At 35.9% G+C, this 21701-nt stretch overlaps 1 protein-coding gene across 1 annotated transcript in view; it reads right to left on the bottom strand.

Annotated features, from left to right (window-relative positions):
• Positions 1-20490: 20490 nt before the first annotated feature.
• Positions 20491-21701, bottom strand: part of LOC138697070 (homeotic protein ocelliless-like) — an 82352-nt gene continuing 81141 nt past the window's right edge. The window contains exon 4 of the mRNA XM_069822666.1: positions 20491-21013. Within this exon, the coding sequence (XP_069678767.1) occupies positions 20604-21013 (410 nt within the window). The 3' untranslated portion in view covers positions 20491-20603. The remainder of the gene's footprint in view (positions 21014-21701) is intronic.

Below are 21701 nucleotides of genomic sequence, written 5' to 3'. Positions count from 1 at the left end.
GTCACCAATTTAACACAAACTCGCTGGGTTGTACCCGAATAAGCATTCTTTAATATTCCAAGACAGATAACAACCCCTTATTTTTTCTCACTATTTGCAAGTTCAGCAGTGAGCGATACAATAGCCCCAATAGGTGCTGATCATCTACTGTGAAGCAAACTATGGAAATGTGATCGGTGAATGAAAAACACTAATTTAAAGACAGAATGTCTTCATTTTGTGTATGTACCCTTGTAAAATGAGAAATGTGTGGAAGTTTCTTTTAATCCAAGAATTTTGCATTAAATAAATGTTGAATTTATAGTAGTGACATTCTTTAACAAACAAAAAAAGCCTATTTTTTATTTAATAGAGCCTAATAAAGGAGTTTAAGAGCATATTTTAGACGCCTAAAATGCCACGTTTTACAGCCTAAAATTCCGCTCTCTACTTATAACTTGTAAATAACTCCCTAAATTTTTCCCTTTATGACTTTTGGGTATTCTCTCACTTCTCAAAAGTGAGACTTTTTAAATATCATATTAAGTAAAAAAAATTGGGTCTACTTTCCTGAAAATTTACATTAAAGTTAAAGCTAAGAATCAATAATTATAGAATTAATACAGAATCTTGAGATAGCTGCATATGAATGGGAAACATGCATATGTTTCACTTTTCGATGAAAGCGAGTTGTTTTATTTGAGACCCTCAGCGCACAAATATGGCCCAACCCACAAAATATGAACATCGAGTTTATTAATTTAAAGAGCTCCTCATATTGTTTTCTTCAAAGTGTAAATCAGCCTAATCGTCATTCTCAATTTTTCCATGACAATAGAGCACAATTTTCGTTTTGTGTATCGCATTTCACGCACTATTACAAAGAGGTAAAGTGGAAATATAATTTTGTGGGTTTGGTCATTTGTGTGCTGAGCACCTCAGTTAGGATACAGCTTATATTCGACAACTTTAGAAACGTTCATGTTTCTTAGCTGAATTACAAATAAAATGAGATCCTAATTAAAAAACGTTATTCGTAAACGCAATTTCAATTGTGTGACGTCATAATATAAGTACTTTAAAATAACAGCATTTATGTAATTGAAACTGCTTAATATTTACATCCATTCCATCCCGGGTAGTAGAATGGGCCCAACCGAGCGGCCTGCGTGCGATGGCACTTCCAGTCCTTGCCCTCCCGTAAGGGGAACTACGAGGCGCATCCAGAAAGTAAGTTTCCCTATTTAAAAAAAAAGAACACACACTTTCAGGAAAACATTTATTGGCAACAGGTACAGCAATGTTTCAGCTATTTTTCAACATAGCCACCATCAGAATTGAGATACTTGTCGTATCGTGGGATCAACTTTTGTATCCCTCTGTCGTAGAACTCTGCCGCCTGTGAATGGAACCAGCGTTTGACAGACGTCTTCAGCTCTTCATCATTGCCAAAACGCTCACCGGAGGACAGGAATTTCTTGAGGTGCAAGAAAACATGAAAATCGCTGGGAGCAAGATCAGGACTGTAGGGTGGATGATCAAACAACTCCCAGCCAAATTCCGTCAAAACAGCTGCTGTGCGCCGAGCCGTATGTGGACGAGCATTGTCATGGAGGACCACAACACCTGCAGCAGGCCTAAGCATTCCACGCCTCTTGTTTTGAATGGCACGTCGCAATTTTCGCAATGTTTCACAGTAACGGCCAGCGGCTAGCGTTCACTGTTTCACCTCTTGGAAGGAAGTCATTGAGCAGAATGCCCTTCCTGTCCCAGAACACCGTGCACATCACTTTCCGTACCGACAGCGTCTGTTTTAATTTCGTCCTGACCGGAGATCCACTATGCCGCCAATGCATTCACTGCTGCTTGGTTTCCGGGGTGAAGTGCGAAATTCAAGTCTCATCGCCCGTGACGATCCTGTCGTCATCGTGATACCGTTGCAGAAATGTCAGTGCTGCTCCTAAACGTTGCATTTTGTGTTCGGGTGTCAGGTTTTTCGGCACCCATCTGGCACACAGTTTTTTGAACAGCAGGTGCTTAGTGACAATCTCATCCAAAAAGGATCGCGATATCTGCGGAAAATGGCTCCTCAGCTCCGTAATCGTGAAGCGACGGTTCTCCATAATGCACTGCCGCACCAGCTCAACACGATCATCATTAATGAGGGACGGTCGCCCACTGCGCTCTTCATCATGGACACTTTGACGACCTTCGGAAAACTGCCTAGACCAGCGGCGCACCATCTGCTTACTCATGATGTTCGGCCCATAGACCTGACAGAGCTGCCGATGAATTTCAATTGGCTCAATGCTTTGTGCATTAAAGAACTTTATCACCGACCGAACCTCGCAGGCGGCGGGAGAAGGAATAAGAGCTTCTATTTAGGACCACTGCTGCCACGCTACTGGCACCAGGCGGGACCTGTCGGGCTGGCATATGATTGATACGTCATAGATCTGTTACGCATGCGCAATTGACACGGCTAATTACGTTTACTTTCAAGGGAAAAAATCGGGAAACTTACTTTCTGGATGCGCCTTGTATTAGATAGATGGCATCTATTCCTACTAGTGAGATGTAGGCTACACGAATTGGTTTTACGGAAAATGTTTTATGTGTGTACAAAAACACAACGCTCTCGTCCATTGGTGTTAGGAAACATTTTGCAGTGCATTTCCCGATTTTGCATTCTTAGCGTAATAGTACTGTCTACAAAATCAGAGAAAGACAACTTTTATGAGTCTCACATTATTGCAACAGATTTAATGGTTCAAGAAGAAGATATGCCAGTGCTTACCTTTGACCTTGATTCCGCAAATTTCGGCCCACACAAAGAAGTCTTTCTCTTTTACTATGAAAGCTATCATGAATAGATGTATTCATGGAATTTCGAGCTGCACCTTCTTCAATCCTCCACCAACCATCGCTTTGGTTTTGGACACAGGAATAATTACAATCAACAACGTAATCAGGCCGACAGCACAGCCTGGGTCACTGCCAATTAGAATCTAATTGTTGTCTGGCTGTGTCTGCACAGGACAATGTGATGTCGATGACGTCTTACTGAAAGAAGAACTAACAAAAATTATTGTTACCTGCAGTACAGAATATTGTAATTAAATAATATACCCTTCATCCATAATTAGGGTTGTAAAATCTTTTCAGAACATAAAAAAAAAATATAATGTATGTTTTCCACTGTAACTTTTCCCGTCACTGATGTAAAATCTGCAATTATATCATTAAAACAACTGTCAAGTTCTACCACAGTCTAGTAGCCTATATACAGTCATGAAGCTCAATAGAAGGAAATATGCATCTATAGATAGTTGCTAACCACTAGGATTGCTACTATCGTCTCGTAAGAGACAATGCGAAATAGTACCGGCCCAGTCTATTGTTCCTAATACCCTCAACAACTCAAGCTTCGTGACTGTATATACCGTTGCTTACGGGATTACACAAGCTGGCGCATAGCACGATCGAGAGTAGGTCTCTGTGAGTCATGACAATTTCTGCCGCTAGGTTCGCCTCTCTGCCCTATGAAATGATGAATAGTACCATTACAAAGCATTGTGCATCGTGAAAATAGTTCGATTAATTGTGCATTACTGATTGAGTACGAATATTATAAATATGCCAAGCATATTACAGTGTTATTTGAAGTTTGTTCTGCTAAGTTATATTCGAAAATTGTCTGTGTTTTGCTATGTGAAGAACTCGGTACCAACAGGTCGTATCTTTATAGGTTAAGGTAAATGTCAAAGTTCTCTCATATAACAAGCAATGCTATGTTAAAAGTGGCGAATTGCATTTTCCGACTCTCGAATGATGTGACCCGAAATGTAAAATAATTTCATGCATTGTTTCACTTACCAAGCATTACTGATATAGGCCTAATGAAAATGTGAACGACGTGATGTAAACATTGAAGATAATGTTGTTACTGTTTTCCCTTTCTCTTTTAGAAAATACCGACAAAAGTAATGAATTATCTTCATGCTGTACTTATTAGGTAATTAATGTGTATTTGTCTGTATTTTAGACCTGTGTATTGTTACGTAATTTTCAGTGAATTAGGTTAGAGAACTTAACAAGGTTAGTATGAGATTGGGTAATGCACCTCAAACTGTAACTAATAATGGCTGCTGCCGAAATAGGCTGAGGTGGTTATCGTGTGAAACAAATTATATCTGGAATATCTAGTTTTATTATATACGGATACGTAAAGTTTTTTTTCTGTTTTTGTTTTAGCATGTGTTTGTAATTTTGTGAGGTTATGTCTAGCCTAATTTCTTTTTATTCTTGTATCATTATCAATACATTAATTTATTTTATATTCATTTCAGGTGTTACATCTATGGTGGCAACTCTACTTATGTTAGGATATGAAGTAACAATATATAGGCTATTCAACTTCATCATTTGCTAAAAATTAAAGAAAACTGTATGTGTTCGACTCATTCCACCGTCATTTCTTCTTATGTATGTGAACCACGTTCGTTCTAAAAGTGCTACAATAAATGAACACTATAGACAACGTGATGGAACAATTTACAAGTTACTGTTAAAATGCTCAACATTTTCAAGTGGTGCTATACCCATTGTTTCAAAATGTACATACATATTTTTACATTTCTATAAGTGGTGTCATAAATTATTTCAGCATATTTGTAAATTCATCAAAATTAATTTTTCTAATTAATACCATAAAGTAATGAAATAATATAGCCTAGGCCTATATGTGATTTTATACTACCGGTATTGATGTTGATCTTGGTAAATTAATCCAATTTCACAGTGTTGTCTTTTGTATTGTGGTTCATAACAATTATAACATTATGTACGTGGAAATGTTTTTAAAATAATAAATTCTAGCTCATGATTTTAAGTGGTCGTTTCAATAGGAGGTTATATTGGAAAGATGATCACAAATGGATAATTTACTGCAAGATACAAGAACTGAATATAAGTGAGTGTTCCGTTGAAAGTGAAAGTGAAAATTTCGTTTTACAAGAGCTAAGTAGGCGTACACGCACTAAAATATTACAGCGTTTACTATTACTATGCTCAATAGATTAATCAGTAGGCCTATAGAAATGTTTTCACCACTGCAAGAAAAAATCGCGCAATAATTATAATTCTCAGTTATTGTGACGTCCGTATTTTTTTTAAAAAGAGAGGGAAAAGTTAGGCCTTCTTGCAAATGCGTAATTATGAATTCAAGGAAATTAAAGATAATGCAGTACCTTAATTAGTTGCAATATCTTATTTAATAACAATATTAATAATATTAGGTGAAATGGGTGGGCTATAGTGCGTATATGTAAGATGTCAAGTTAATTTATTTCCGGAAATGTTTGGTGTATGAACTGAAGTACAGAGCAGACAGTCCCTCAGTTTATATGTAATATGTTTTAATATCAAGAATGACAGCCTTTTATTGTAATATAATTGAGGAGTAGAAGTTTGTAAATTACGTCTATTGTCCATAAAATATTGTACGAAGCATTTAATAAGCAATGGTGAGTCCTTTAAATGTCCCAAATGTCAATGTCTTTTAAGTGTTCTGCTATGAATATATAGGGCAGAACAGCGCTCCGAGCGGCGGAATTGGCATTACGAGGGAACCACTTCAGACTCGTTTTTCAAGCTCTATGCGCCAGCTTGTATAATCTCGTAAGCAACGGTATATACTAGACTGTGGTTCTATCTTACCTTATTGACAAAATGTTTTACAATTTTACCTTCAGCTTTCTTCAAAACTATCAGATGAATAAAATGTATGGAACACTGCTTGTATCTTTTCTCTTTTCTATTCTAATCTTCTGATAAAATTCTATTATAGCCTACAGAATTAATAGGGTGTGAAAAATATTTTTTTTTTATAGTTTTTCAAAACCTACATTCTGTGTGCAAAGGAGTTTTCTTTAATGATACAATGTAGGCCTACTTATTTTCCCCATTTCTGGATTCCTCAGGTGTAAAAAATACAAAAATTTGTTTATAAATTAAAACAAAAACATGTTGATAGCTTAGAAAACGGGTATGCACCATTAAAATTGAACCACAATATTAATAGTACAACACACATAATTTAAAGAAAGAATAAATATTAAAACATTTTAACGATGTACTAATTGTGTCACGTATCGATAAGAATTCACAGAAGTTGTTCAAAATGGCCCACATTCACTTCAAACAATTTTCAAGACAAGTTATGGATTGTTTTAAGTTCTCAGCAACTGCTACAGGCCTATCTTTGGAAATTATTAGAAAATGATGGAATATTGTGAATTGTAAATTATTTTAAAAGTTATGCATGAACTAAATATATTAATACAGATCGGTCTTATAAGTGCTGTGGATGATTGTAAGTTTATATTTTATTCAGATTCTTGGAGTGGCTGAAGGCTTGGAAGGTAATCAGAGACACACACAAAGCAGGCTTACATATACCATTTTCAGTGCCAAAATTATTGCAATATAAGCCGCATCTTTGCTATTTTATCGGAATATGTACTTAAAACGTAGACCCACAATTTAAAAATTAACAAAATTCAAATGTTTTACTTTAGTAAATTAATAGACCTAGTAGCAGTAGCAGTAGCAGTAGAAGTAGTACTAGTACTAGTAGTAGTAGTCGTAGTAGTAGTAGTAGTAGTAGTAGTAGTAGTAGTAATAGTAGTAGTAGTAGTAGCAGCAGCATAAGTAGAGAAGTACTAGTAATAGTAGTAAGGGCCTAATACAAATAGGACCAGGGACGAATCCTTGTACGGCTTCTCCTGGCAGTTTGCACCCTATATACAGGGCGATTCAAATGTCTTTCCGGGGTTTCGGGGGCCTATAGAACGGTAACTATGACAGATATAGCGGAAATATTTGTATCAGAGGATAGAGTATCTATGAAAGCTTCGCACATACCTTATAGGTATTCTATATGCCCACCGTTGGTGATGCGGAAGACATAAATTCTATAGTCCAGTTCCTGCCATACACGTCCCAACATCTCACGGTTGGTACAAGCGACTGCATGCGTGACCTCTCGCCAACTGTGCTAAATCATGTGGCAAAGTGGGGACGAATACATGATCTTCGACATAACTCTATAAGAAATAATCACATGGAGTTAGGTCAGGTGACGTTGGAGGCCATGGAGAAGCACGTCAAATCCAACGATGTGGAATTCTAGCTCGATGTATTGGCTTTTGCGGGCTCCTGACAAATGATTCTCGCACACGCTCAACGTTCACAGCCTACACACTTGGCCGGCCTGTTGGTTTACCAGCGCATAGACAGCCAGTCTCCTCAAACTTGTTGTACCATGCACGAATTGTTTTGTCTGTAGGTGGTTCTTGGTGGTATGTTGTACGAAATCGTCGTTGTATCGTCACAACCGATTCGCATTTAGCAAACTGTAACATACAAAATGATTTCTGATCACCAGTGAACGCCATGTTTAATCAACTGTTATGACTGCCCATCAGCGGTAAAATTTACAAGTAGGCCTACGCTATGGCGCCTATTACGTATTACAAACTTTGAACGATACTCTATCCTCTAATACAAATATTTCCGCTATATCTGTCATGGTTACTGATCTATAGACTCCCGAAACCTCGGAAAGACTTTAGAATCACTCTGTACATGCGATAAATTGTCCGTGGGTGGTATGAATAAATATAAGCACCGACTTCTTTCGTACGTTTTCAGAGCATGTACTTCATTTCGTAAGAATAATACACAGAAGTATGTGCTTAGACATGAAGTAGCCTACCAACTACACCACGGAACACCTGCTTTCCTGCAGAGCATCTGTCTTATTTTTGGGATGAATAAAATGTAGTAGGTGGTTTGAAAACCGCGTATGTACTACAAATTTTTGAAGGAACTTTTGTAGGAAACTTCACTGTATTGACGACTGCATCAACTACCAATCCACCGCTTATGATAGGTTGCTGAACACATCGTCCTAACAGCTCACGCCACTAACCACGTGGCCACCCCGTCCGAAAGTCAAACCAGTGAATAGGAATTAACTTTTAAAATGGAGTTTCTTCATAAAATTAAAAATAGAAAAGCAACAATCTGTGTTCCATACTTTTTACTCATCTACGTAGCATTCTACACGAGGTCTATTATCGGTGCACTATTCCTCTATGGAATCAATGGATATGGAAGTAAAATAATTATACAATAATCATTTTCAATATGTGTAATTGTGCTCTTATACATGTAATGTAAGGAGTTATTCCATTAAATTCTACAATTTATTGATATCCTTCAACAGATTTACAACCATAGACTAGAACTTATGAAATCTGATGACGACAAAGGAACATAGTTACATAATATGAAAAATTAATGTTTTATTTTGTTTATTAATATTTTTTAGATTCCTGAATCCAATCACTCCACCAAAATTTATCCAACACGATAGTCAATTGCATTATTTTTCGAACAACGTATAATTCACGCCTACTCTAAATCAAAGAAGGGACGGTTGGCGATTATTACTCATGCCTTCGGGTTTGACGAGAATGATTCAGTACGAACAATTCACTCTTGCAGTTCGATGGAGTGACTCCGGCACATTTCAAACATTTAAACACAAATCGAGACAGAAACGAAGGCTCCTTTAATAAGTTTAATGAAAATAGAAACAAACACAAGGGAAAGAGGAACTGTTGCAAGAACAAATACATTGTAATAAGTACATTAGGAATGATTATAAAACCAACTTCCTGCAACACTGTAATTGTCTATGACTTGCTTTTTAAGTACTTGCGCTTTTAAAAATAAAGTAAAAATTCGTTATACTCTTCTAACACTATATTAAAATCTCTTAATATTGATTATCACTGCAGTCCTTTTACTTCAACTTTGCAAAAGGAAGATAATCAGTTCAAAAGATGGCCCAGATGGATCAAGGGTACCTTATATTTTACACATCCCATAATATTAAACACCCTGCATTTTAAATCTCTAATATCTGCTGATGTAAGAGTAAATTAAACATATCAATCCATGTAGATGATCGGACAAACACTGAAAAGTGCTTTATAATACGAAAACACGGCTCAAATCAATGGGAGTATTTCACAGATAAAACGGTGTCAGAACGGTACACACTCGTGCCAGTCAGAACGGCTTCTTGAACATCACCTTGATTGAAGACATGTAGGTCTAGAGCTTGGTTGCAGAGGGCTTTCCTTATCAGCGATGATAGAGAAAAGCTATTGGGAAGAGTATATATTATAATGTTCACTGCTTCACTTATTTCACTTTCTTGTCATTTTAATTAATGAAAATATTACTCTTGTCAAAATGCGCACAAGGTCGTGCGCAATATTCTATCTTGTCGGAACATAGGCTACTATTTTCACATTTTTTAGGTGGTAGTCATAATGGTGAGAAATGTGTCTTATGGTACAGAATTAATGTTTTATGAATATTTGAAACTTTCAATCAAATATCGTAAAAATACAGTGGACTTGGTAAGAATTTAAATTAGCTTTCTCGCGCAAGATATTCTATAAAATAAAGTAGAATAATAAACAAAATTACTCACAAAGCAGATCAGAACAATGGAATAAATTTATTCCCTCTAACTGCGCAGATGCGCAGTAACTGATGTACTCTTCCAGAATTAAAAAATACTGCTGTAAATATTTTTAATATGGTGCCCAATCTTTGGGTAAATTTTTTTGCTCCAGCATTAGCAAGTCCATGAAACTGTAAAGAAACAATAATTAGAGGAAATGCTGAGAAAAATTAATTAACTTTGCATTCAATTTTACGATGAAAATGATTTAAAATGAGAAGTATAAGGAATGACAGTTGTAATAAACATAATGTTTCTGTCAAAAAACGCAGATATTTGTACAATATTTTGCTTACAAATCTAAGTGATATTATTTTAATCGCGGCTTAGAAAAGAGAGAGATAAAGTTAAAAAAAATGCTTGTCGAAGTAGATTTGCATCAAATATTCATTAACATCAAATGATATGTCATGACTCTATTATACATAATTATTAAAGTAATAATATTTTTAAATAGCTGAAACTTCGTTAAAACACGATTTACATGAAAATAAATCCACCATTTTATTCGGGTAAGGAAGGGCTTAAAATGTCATGATACCTGATTTCAATTGCTTAATTTCGACAAGAGTTTTTGGTAGGCGTAGGCTATTACTGGAAACAATAATTATGTCTCTGAATGACTTGAGTTGTGGAACCCATGATTAGTTTTTATTCTACCGTACATTACAGAATCTAGAACAGAAATGACAAGCGCGGAAATTTTGTACCCTTCGACGAGTCTAGAGACCTTCCGCTTAAAGAATCGCATGCAGACACGCTTAAAAGAGATTCTACGTCACCCGTTTAAAAGCTAGAAATGCCCGCACTTGACATGCCTGATCTAGAAGCTAGTAATGGCTGAAAGCATAAAAGGTCATATCCAACGAATACCTAGACATTAATGAGAATGGACACAGCGAAATTTCTTGCAATGTTTATTTATGCGCTTGATTCCACTTTCAAACGCTAGAGGTCAGTGTAATCGAGCATTCGCGAACGGTGGAACACCAATCCCTACTTGCTGGCAAGTCTGCTAAAAATATTTCTGCTGTCTATTGCTGGTGCGATGTCAGCGTCAGCTCTAAGGAAAAAGGCAGAACCTCAAGATAATGTAGGTACAGCTAGTTTGAAGGTCATTGAAATGTCATTGTTAAATCAAAGGTACCGACATATTGTGTCCATACTTATATTCCAAATACCCTGGTCATCTCTACAGCTTAATAAAAAACAGCATTCCAGCGAAATGGTGTTCCTATTTTATGTAAAACTTACTTTAACAGAGTTCCAAAGATTTAAACAAATTAGCGAAATTCTGAATAATCTCATGCTAATGCTGATACAAATAAAATGCATAAAATTAAATTACTTATTTCAAATATTCAGAATATGACTCATTCTAGGACACATTTTGTAAATTTCCAACTAGAACAGCAACTCTGAACACATTTCTTTAAATTTTTACAAACTCAAAATCTTAAATTAACACTAAAATCATTGTTGAAGAATTAGGTAGAAATATTAAGCATACAAAGAAATAATTTATTACAGTTGTATGAACACTTTTGTGTTCATAGAACTGTAATAAATTATTTCTTTGTATGCTTAATATCTCATTTATGAACACTGTTGAATTTGACCTTACTCGTGTAAATTCAATTAGGTAGAAATACCTGAAAGTTAACACATGATTAGGAAAACAACACTCAAAAGTAAATAAATTAGTTACATTTATACATTTTGAAAATAATGGAGTAATTATATTTAAAAAATACATATTTGCACATACATATAATTAAACATAAAATAAATACAATAATTTAATGAATTAATAATTTAATTGTGTGGTCATTGAAGTCGTGTTAATAAACTTAATGATCAGAAGCATACTTTTGAGTATTCCTGGGTAAAATGACAGACTACTCCAAATACCTGAGCCACGCGTAACAGACCGAACAGAGTAGGCCTGGATGATCCTTTAGGTCGTATTAATTTGCCCTGAAGACGGAACCACTGAAACGTTGGAGACGTTAAGTTCCAGCACACGGTGGACTGTCCAGAAGTCTGCTTCCGAACATAATCACCGTGAAAAACTAATATCTCACACAAACTCAATGTTCTTCACATTATATTTCTCTCATATTCATTCAAGCTGCGTAGTCGAAGAGACTACCTAATCTTAAGCTTTCGTGTCAATATTTTACAAAAGAGCCCTTATCATTAACCATTATACAGAATGTCACAAAAAGATTTGGTCAAATTTCGTGGGATTGGAAATATATCCTCTGAGGCCCCCTTTTGGGGATACATAATTGTAAACTTTTTACCCTTTTACCTCTGCATGTTATCTGGGCACAGGTAAACGTAAAACATTAAAAAGAGCTGAATTAAATTGAGCAGAAAGTAGATAATATTTTGTATTAATATATAGTATTAATTAAATTAAACAATTAAATTTTGAAATAGAGTGCAGTATAACCAGAGCCACCGTTTCTGGGGTGTGAAATAAGTAATTGGAACGTTGAGAGCGAGTATTTTAGCTTGGCCATAGTTTGTGAGCGACGAAATTGACAACTGTGATTGGCGGATTCCTGACGTCACTTCTGTTTAGAAAGTGGTACCATTCTCAGACGAAGTGGCAACATATGCCACTGGCTGGAAAATGTACTCAAGGATACACCCCAGAAACACAAAGTGCGAGTAACTTGCCTTTGTCGCAGGCAGTGGGCAATAACACTGACAACTGTCATTGACAGATTGTTGACGTGACGTGTTGGGTGGCACCGTTCTCAGCTGTACTGGCAACAAATACTCACTGACTGGCTTTTTACTGAAGGATACGCATCAGAAGTCAAGGAGAGGGACCGACTATTATAAATAGTTGATTATTGACTCAAGAATTAATAATAATAATAATAATAATAATAATAATAATAATAATAATAATAATAATAATAATAATAATGGTTTATTCAACCTGGCAGAGTTAATCCATACGGCCTTTTCTAACACTCAACCATGACAATGACATAGGGTAACTCAGTCTAAATCGGGTCAGAGGTTAAATCGGGTCAATTTCAAAACCCTGTCTCCATATTCAAGTGTAAACCAGTTCAAGCAAGTGCTACCATATACTGGTCAGGAAGAGAACTTCCTGTACACGTTGAGTGCCATTGATGCTAGCTGGTGTGTGTATTCTTTGTGTTGACAATAAAAGAATAGAGAAAATATAAAGGTGAGTTAAGAGTATTTTATACATTTTAAATAATACTTTACAGTTCCTTTATTATTTTACAACAACTATTGCAGAGAATTTGTGCGATTAACTTTCAATATTAAGTTTAAGCTTTTTAGAAGAGATTATGGCTATTAACACTTTCGTCGAAGCAGTATTCAGTACTACCAACCTCTAACGCAAAAAAGTTAGTTTGAAGTTTAGAGTAAAAAAGAAACATTTTTGGGAAAGTAGTACTTACATGTGGCTGTAACTAACGACATGTTATGAGTGTAATATATTATGAAATTAACAATAAAATTAAGGATTTGTTACTTTTTGACCCCATTTACCCTTGGTTACCCTACGTGTGATCATAAAATACATAGTCTGCCATTTATATCTTGGAAAGGACGCCCGTTAAGTGACTACCACCGAGATGGGAATGTGCTTCGTCAGGTATGCACAAAATGTCAAAGTCTTCATCTTCATCCAGCTAATTTAAATCTCATGTCCTCCGGTTCAGAATATCACGATCTTTTAATTAAGTACTAAGTTATCTGAATTTTGTATGGATGAAAATATAAGCCGTATGAGCAGATGGGACAGGATAATAGGACCATACATCAAAATGACGAAATTTACGCCTTGTAGCCTCAAAACTGTCATTGTTCTTGTAAAAGCTTTTAATTTCAAAAGCATGTATTGCACCACTCCACCTTCCCAAGATGATTACATGACTTTGTATTGACAACAGAATGTGAGCGCAATTTATCGTCCCTCAACTGTGCTGTGAGAGATACGCGCTCTTTAAAATTGTCCGTTCCTCTGACGGACCTTGTTAAATTACATTTTATTAGGATGTATCAAACAGATATTAAAACAAAACAATTAATAAGGAACAGATTTTATTTCTACAAGTTGTAAAGAGAAGAAGATTAAAAGAAAAAACTCAACTTCACAGCAAATGTTCATTGTCTGCCGACAGCGCCAATACACGTTTGTGGCTTTGTGCAATGACAACACAAACGACAGATCAGACAGGTTTGCCTACCTGCAAAAGTAAAGGGGTAGGACTTTTACAATGATATAGCGCCAAAAGGAGGCTTCATAGGATGTACATGCCTATCTTAAATTGGCTAAAATGTCCTCCCTAACGAAATATGTCTCAATCTTTATGTGACATTCTGTATATCATCGATCAGGAATGTGCAGCATATAGATTTTTATCATCACGAGACTACATTTTTCTATGAAGCAACAGTCGACGAGATAGGGTTTCTTCGACGATAAGAATAAATTTTAATTACGAGTAACATCTCTGGATTACGGTTCTTTAGCATCCTTCGTCTAACCTTATGAAAAGACGAGAATCTTAATTTATTTCACAAAATATACAGCGTGACAGTACAGGATTTGTAGCAATATAATTGAATCACTAAATATGAAAAGGGAATAAGTCCAAGTTTTGGCAAAAAATTAGTTAAGACTATAGTCATACTAATTTGGATATGCTCTTTCATTCTGCATAAAAAAGGAAAAGGTCCCTCATCTCCTTAGTCTAGATTTCAACACTTTAGTTTTCGTGTTTACTTGAAAAGGAGCTTAGTCCACGACTTGTTCCCTTCTCACAAGAAATTCAGGTTTGTTGTTTCTGCCATCTAGAGGAGAAGAACACACTTTCAAAAGAGTCCATTGGACGAATCTCACAGTATTTCATGTGTGTGAATACGAGTTCATTTCCTGGCAGATTTGTGGCATATGAGAACATTGATGGTTTGATCTATCACACTATTGAGCTCTTGTCAAGGAAAAATGTTATTCCCAATTTGCCCATAGGAAAGGCCTATGCAACTCAAAGTCCGATAAAGAAACTCAAAATTGAGGACTGTAAGAAATTGGTGAAGTGAGGAAGTGAAAGAATTCTGGAATGAGATCTTACAGTGGCCCACTACTGATAACAACACTGAAGATTAATTAGAAATTTCAAAATAAATAATTTGGTCAACAGCTTTCAATGTTTCTATGTGCTACTCTCTACTATTGTTCATAAATTGGCATACAATACAGTTTTTGTTTTGAAAAATAGAAATAACGATACATGTTGTTTAATATTTTTACAGTATATTTCGTTAGATATGAAAGGGGAACAAATCCGAACACAAAATTTTTTTAGTTTATGTAATAAGTGACAGCTTTCAATGTTTCTATTTGCTACACTGTACTATTCTTCACAAATTGGCATTCAATAAAGCTTTTGATTTAAATAATAGAGATAACGATATATTTTCTTCAATATTTTTACAATATATTTCGTTAGATATGAAAGGGAACAAGTCCACATACAAAAATTATTTCTATAAGGCAGAATAAATTGAGAAATATACATTTTTTTACATAAATATATTGTGTAGTCACGATTGGTTCATAGAAATATTTTCGATGCAATTTGTTTATATTTCGTTGTGTGCAGAAGTTATTTGCATTTTACTCAAAACTAATTGAAGGCGACTTATTCCCTTTTCGTATTTAGTGGTTCAATTATACTACAGCATCCTCACAACGGCAGGGAGGACTTAACTTGAGGTCCATAAAGATTCGACAGGAGGAAAAACGTTGCAAGTAAAGCATCTATTTCTATTTTCCAAAGGCAAACGCAGTTAGAATGCTTATTGTGCAGAACGGTGAAATTGATGGTAACGAGATGGTATTTGCCGAGATGGGTACCAGGTTTTGCCATGAGATTATCTGACATTCGTCTTACAGTTCGGAAAAACCTCAGAAAAAAAAAAAAACAACCACTTCGAGCACAACCTCAGATCTCGAGTTCAACTTTCTGTCCGAGGACTTAAAGCATGTTTACTTTTTCAATTTAAATGTATTGTAATAACAGGTTAATTGCACAAAACAAATTAAATGAATGAAGTGAATGATTTATCGACATAACGCTTCATACACTGAAGTTACTAGCAAAAAAACAGCGTTGTTACTTTAAAATTTCTGTGGAAAAGTTATAAAAAAGTGCAATTAATTAGGACATTTAAATAGATTTGCTTTTAAATGTTGACAGTCACCTTTCTAACAAACGACAAATTTTTACCAAGTGGCTTTAGTTAAGACAGTCGTTGCAAACTCTAGATAAATGTGAAATAAAATAAAAATAAAAGTTCGCGAGATGACTAGGTCATGCTTCCACCTATGGTGGAACGGCTTCTATTTTCTCGTAACAGTTCCAACTGTTCTAGTTCCTCGAAAATATAGGTTCCAAATAACAGTTCCGAAATAACAGCACCTGCATTACTATACAGGTGCACAGGTATTTTGGAACGTACGTACGTACGTAGTGTATAACAAAATAACAGTGGTATTTTGAATGCTATAAAAACAAAAATAAACGACCACATAAATTCTCTGTAATGCCATGTGATCTAGTATGACGTCATAATCAGCTGAATTGTGAGTTTGTGGAAAAGAAATTTATCTAATACCAAACTGAATTCGTAAGTCAGTTTCGTTCAAAGCAGGCAATTTAATTTAATTTTAAATTATTTGTAAATTGGTCACGAAAATCGAAGTGGTTACCAATTGTAAATAAAACAGACTATTCTTCCTCTTCTGCCAAGCTCAAGTCCAAAAATTGGTAATAAAACATGGACATTTGGAAATAAAAGGCTAGCCTATAATGAATTCGAGCTTGCTAAAGTTAACAATACTGATGTCTGTGAAGAGTAATAATCTAAGCATTGTAATTAAATAGGAAAATTTACAATCTTGGTAAAAAAAAAAAGGGTCTTAAACATTCACTGCTGCCTGACTAAGATAGAGTCATGTTTGAACAGGATTTAATTTCAAGAATTGGTAATGGAACTAAAGAAGGAAAACATTTGTAAATTAAATTAACCTCTCTTCCATCTCACCTGATAAAATTCACAATAGTCACTTGGGAAGAGGCCTATTATACTGTAATACAGATAATATGTTAAATAGGCCATAATTGTTTTATATATTCCTATATTCAGTAACATCAGTTTCAAGATAATTTGTCAATTTTTTCGAAAAAGTTTTTAGTATCTGCAGTATTTATCTGCTGCTTTAGTTTCTAACAATTATTTCAGTCTGGTGCCAATAGAGTCAAAGATGTTCGGTTTTGTGGAACAGGTGTTGTCACATAATGTAGTTCCGAGGTGAAAGTAACATCGAGTATTAGTAACAGCAAGTAAGTTATTATGTATTATCTGTCATGTGAACTGACCGGTGTTGACAGCGTATAAGGAATTATAAGTATGGACACTGCGCGTCGGTACATTTGATGTAGCAGCGACTTATTTCAATGACCTTCAAATCAGCTGCACCGACATCAGCGTGAGCTTCTACCCTTTTCCCTAGAGTTGGCGCTAATATCGCACTATCAATCGAAGCAGAAACACTTTTAGCAGACTTGTCAGCGAATAGGGATTGCTGTTCCACCGTTCGCGCGTGCTCGATTACACTGACCTCTAGCATTTAAAAGTGAAATTACACGCTAACGGAGAGCATACGCACAGAAAAACAAAACAAGAATATTCGCTCAGTATTCTTTCTTTATAATTTCTATTAGCTGGTGTTGATTCCACGAACTATCAGAGTGCATCATACCTTTCCACGAATGCTTTGATCCCCTCAATGCTCCGAGCTCCGTGATCGACTACGATTTCTTGTATACAATAATGACATCAGCGCTCACAAGCAAAGATTCTCATGGGGGCAGATTAAGGGTATATGTACGACACGTGAACGACCACAAATATTATCAGAAAATGCAGGCTCTAAATTTTTTTTAATGTTATCATTTATAATAATAATTTATAATAATTTTGTATTTTATAATTCACAATTGGACAAAAATTACAAGGTACCACAACAAGAGTTACTATAACTTAAATATCTGATAAAAGTAGGCCTATACAAAGGTTACTAATATTTTTTAGAATTCACTTTTTACTTCAAATTAAATTTTTCAAAATTTGAAAATTTTACACGTTATTTCATAACTCCAAGACCATTAGAGATAGAATTCTGAAATTTTGTGCACTGATTTAACATGCATTTATGCAAAAGGTAGACTATAATAATGCCCACTTCTTTGAAAATAGAACAATTAGGTCAAAAAACATCATGCAAATTTTAATATATTTTATGTAGGACAAATAAAAAATTAATTGTATTAAAATAAACAACTCTACATGTCTGAGAGTAGTCTACTTTTCAGAAATAACTGTTTATTACATGCAGAAAAAATATTAAAAATGTCAGAGAGACCATAACAATGTTATGGTTCGATAAAAGAGTAATGGAACGGAGAAAAATTCTCTCCGGCGCCGGGACTTGAACCCGGGTTTTCAGCTCTACGTGCTGATGCTTTATCCACTAAGCCACACCGGATACAACCCCGGCGTCGAACAGAATTGTCTCTGATAGAGTTCCAACTCTTGGGTTCCCTCTAGTGGCCGCCCTCTGCACTACGTCATAGATGTCTATGATCATAGGACCGAAGTCCTCATATGTGCTGAGGTGCACTCGTTATGGGTGACTAGTTGGCCGGGATCCGACGGAATAAGCACGTAGAGCTGAAAACCCGGGTTCAAGTCCCGGCGCCGGAGAGAATTTTTCTCCGTTCCATTACTCTTTCATCGTATGATGACGCAGAATATCTGCATGGAAATATCATATGTACATCGGTACATTGAAATAATAAATGTTATGGTTACCAAATGATGTAACTACAGAATTTTTTTCTTTTTTTCATACTTTGATAAAACTGATTTGAAAAAATATTATTAGTAACTTTTTTATATTTTATCACATACTTATGTTCTAATAAGTCTAATAAGTTGTGGTACCTTGTAATTTTTGTCCAATTGTGAGTTCATTTTATTGTAACATTTTAAAAATTTAGAGCTTACATTTTCTGATAATATTTGTGTTCGTTCACGTACATATACCCTTAGAAAGTCATATTTTTTCTTCCACCATGTTAATAATGTCAAAACGAGTGCTTATACAAATTTTGGCCACTCGAACGCAATCACAAGAGTCGTAAAAATAAGTTTCCCTGGACCCGTTTACAGAATAAAAACACAATTTCATTGGAAAAATTTATTGAAACAGATATAGCAACTGTTGGGCTATTTTTCAACATATTCCCCACCAGAATTGGGACATTTGTCATACCGTGGGATCGACAGAGAGGTACAGACGGCTGTCACATATTGGTTCCGATCCCAGGCGACAGACATCTACGACACAGGGTACAAAAGTTGATCCCACAGTATGACAAATGTCTCAGTTACGGTGGGGAATGTGTTGAAAAGTAGCTCTACAATTACTGCTGTATCTATTCCAATAAAACTTTCCATGAAATTGTTTTCTTTCTGTAAAAGGCCCAAGGTAAACTTATTTTACGGCACTCGTAATTGCCCTCGAGTGGCCAAAATTTGTATAAGCACTTGTTTAGACATTACATATCGTCGTTATTCCTGCAATAACTCCTATGTGCAAAATATACAATTTTTCAGTAGGAAGAAAAAACACATTTATTCCTCCTGTGGCAGCCGTACATTGGAAACTGTGAATTCTTACATTTTCGAAACAAAGAAATATAATTACATATAGGAGATTTTATTATTTGCTGTACCACTGTTTAAGTTATTTAATAGAGAAAAATTTTTAAATCGATAAATATGTCACATAGGACTTATTGCAGGAACGACGAAAAAAAATAACTTTTGTGCGAGATCGTGCGTATTTGCTTGGTTTCCGCACAAAACCAATCCGCGGAAAGTCTAAAATTCCACATTCAGTATTACCAACCTAACACACATAACAATTTCCCTCTTCTTACCGCTTAAGTGACATATTGATTTTACTGCTTTAGGCTTTTAACATATTATTTTTAGAGACGTTCAATATAGTAAGTTAATAATTATAAATTGGAAACTTACCACTGCAATTTCACCTAAATTGCACTGTTAATTATTGTTTTAAATATTTGCAAAAATTAAGTAAACTCTATCTACAACTCCACTAAAGTTACATCTCCTTGACCGGCAAAATTAAACTTGCCGAAATTATTACTGCAATATGTTATATAAATAATATTGTTAAAATACTAAAATGAAAAATAAACCGTTACATAACCTTACAGTTTGTTTTAAGTTCGCATTTATAGACTGGGGGAAAAAAGACAGACGTATATCACGGCCTGCTGGAGTATAGTAAACACAGAAAACATTTTAAAGCAACAATGTTGAAGATAGATATTTTTGTTTTGCAAATTTGCTGTCATTGAACAGAAACCAAGATGGAGATTTCATTGCAATTAAATAGAAATTCCTCTTTCAGGTATGTAATAAACGATCTTCGCACAAAATAATGTACGATACACGAGCGGTATGTTTTCTTTCAATTCTCGGAAATTAAAAAAGCTCAACTACGTTTCGCTTTTTCAAACTTTTCCTCGAACATGAAAACTTCAACATACCGCTCTTGTAACGCATATTACTATTTTATCTTCCCCCATGAGAATGTTTGCTTGTTAGCGGTCATGTGACATTGAACGCGTAGTCCTAGCTCAAAGCAATAAATTATTATTTTGGAACGTAGTAAGTTATTCCAGTTTCTCGAACAGTTTCAAGAAAGGAACTGTTCTAAAATAACTATTACGTTATTTCCCCCCTCGCAACGGAAGCTTCATGTAAGATAAGGTCGCGTCGTGTTCTGCACATTCCTGGCCGAGCTCTACACCTGCTGAGGGCGCCACGTGAGGACGCCCTACTAGATGGATAAATCTCAGAAAAGGTGGTTCGCAGTGGCGGCCGCGGACGCTGCAGCGGCGGCAGAGTTGACGACCTTGTTCAGACTGAGGGGATCGCCGGGGCCCCCCAGCAGATAGCTCGCGGGACTGCCCCCTGCCGCGGCGGCCCCCAGCAGCGACGAGAACGGCGACGTGAGCGCCGCGTGGTGGTGATGGTGGTGGTGCGAGTGCGACACGGAGAGGGCAGAGTTGTTGAGACCGCCGCCCCCGCCGCCACCGCCCCCGCCGCCCCCGTGGTGTTGGTGCTGATGGTGCTGGTGCTGCTGGGTGACCGTGAGCGACACTTTGTTGCCTGCCTGCTGCACCAGCAGCGGCGTGCTGCAAGACTGCTGCGAAGACCACTTGTTGGCGCCGCCTGCAGTACCGTTGTCGTCCACGAGTTTGGCTGCGGTGCGAGAGAAAAGAACGGCATTAGTTCATCTCATTTGAGGCAGCACTTCAATCCATTTATTATTATTTAAATTTATGTATTTATCATTTAAATTTAAATATACAGAATACAGAAATATGTATGTATGTATGTATGTATGTATGTATGTATTTATATTTTATTTTATTGGGTTATTTTACGACGCTGTATCAACATCTAGATTATTTAGCGTCTGAATGATATGAAGGTGATAATGCCGGTGAAATGAGTCCGGGGTCCAGCACCGAAAGTTACCCAGCATTTGCTCGTATTGGGTTGAGGGAAAACCCCGGAAAAAACCTCAACCAGGTAACTTGCCCCGACCGGGATTCGAACCCGGGCCACCTGTTTTCGCGGCCAGACGCGCTGACCGTTACTCCACAGGTGTGGACTATATGTATGTATGTATGTATGTATGTATGTATGTATGTATGTATGTATGTATGTATGTATGTATGTATGTATGTATGTATGTATGTATGTATTTATTAACACTACAATTGGGTATACACCCGGTGGCAGTGATAAGTTATATAATATACAATAATTACAATTACATGAACTAAAATAAAATAAACCTAAATGAAATAAAATAAAATAAACGTAAATCTATAAATAGTAGATGCAATAAACCTAGGACTATAAATAAAAGCTATTCTATAAT

The sequence above is a fragment of the Periplaneta americana genome, chromosome 3 (genome assembly GCF_040183065.1).
Source record: "Periplaneta americana isolate PAMFEO1 chromosome 3, P.americana_PAMFEO1_priV1, whole genome shotgun sequence".
Classification (NCBI taxonomy): Eukaryota; Metazoa; Arthropoda; class Insecta; order Blattodea; family Blattidae; genus Periplaneta; species Periplaneta americana.
The sequence above is the reverse complement of the archived record's forward strand: the minus strand, read 5'-3'. Positions and strand labels throughout refer to the sequence as shown.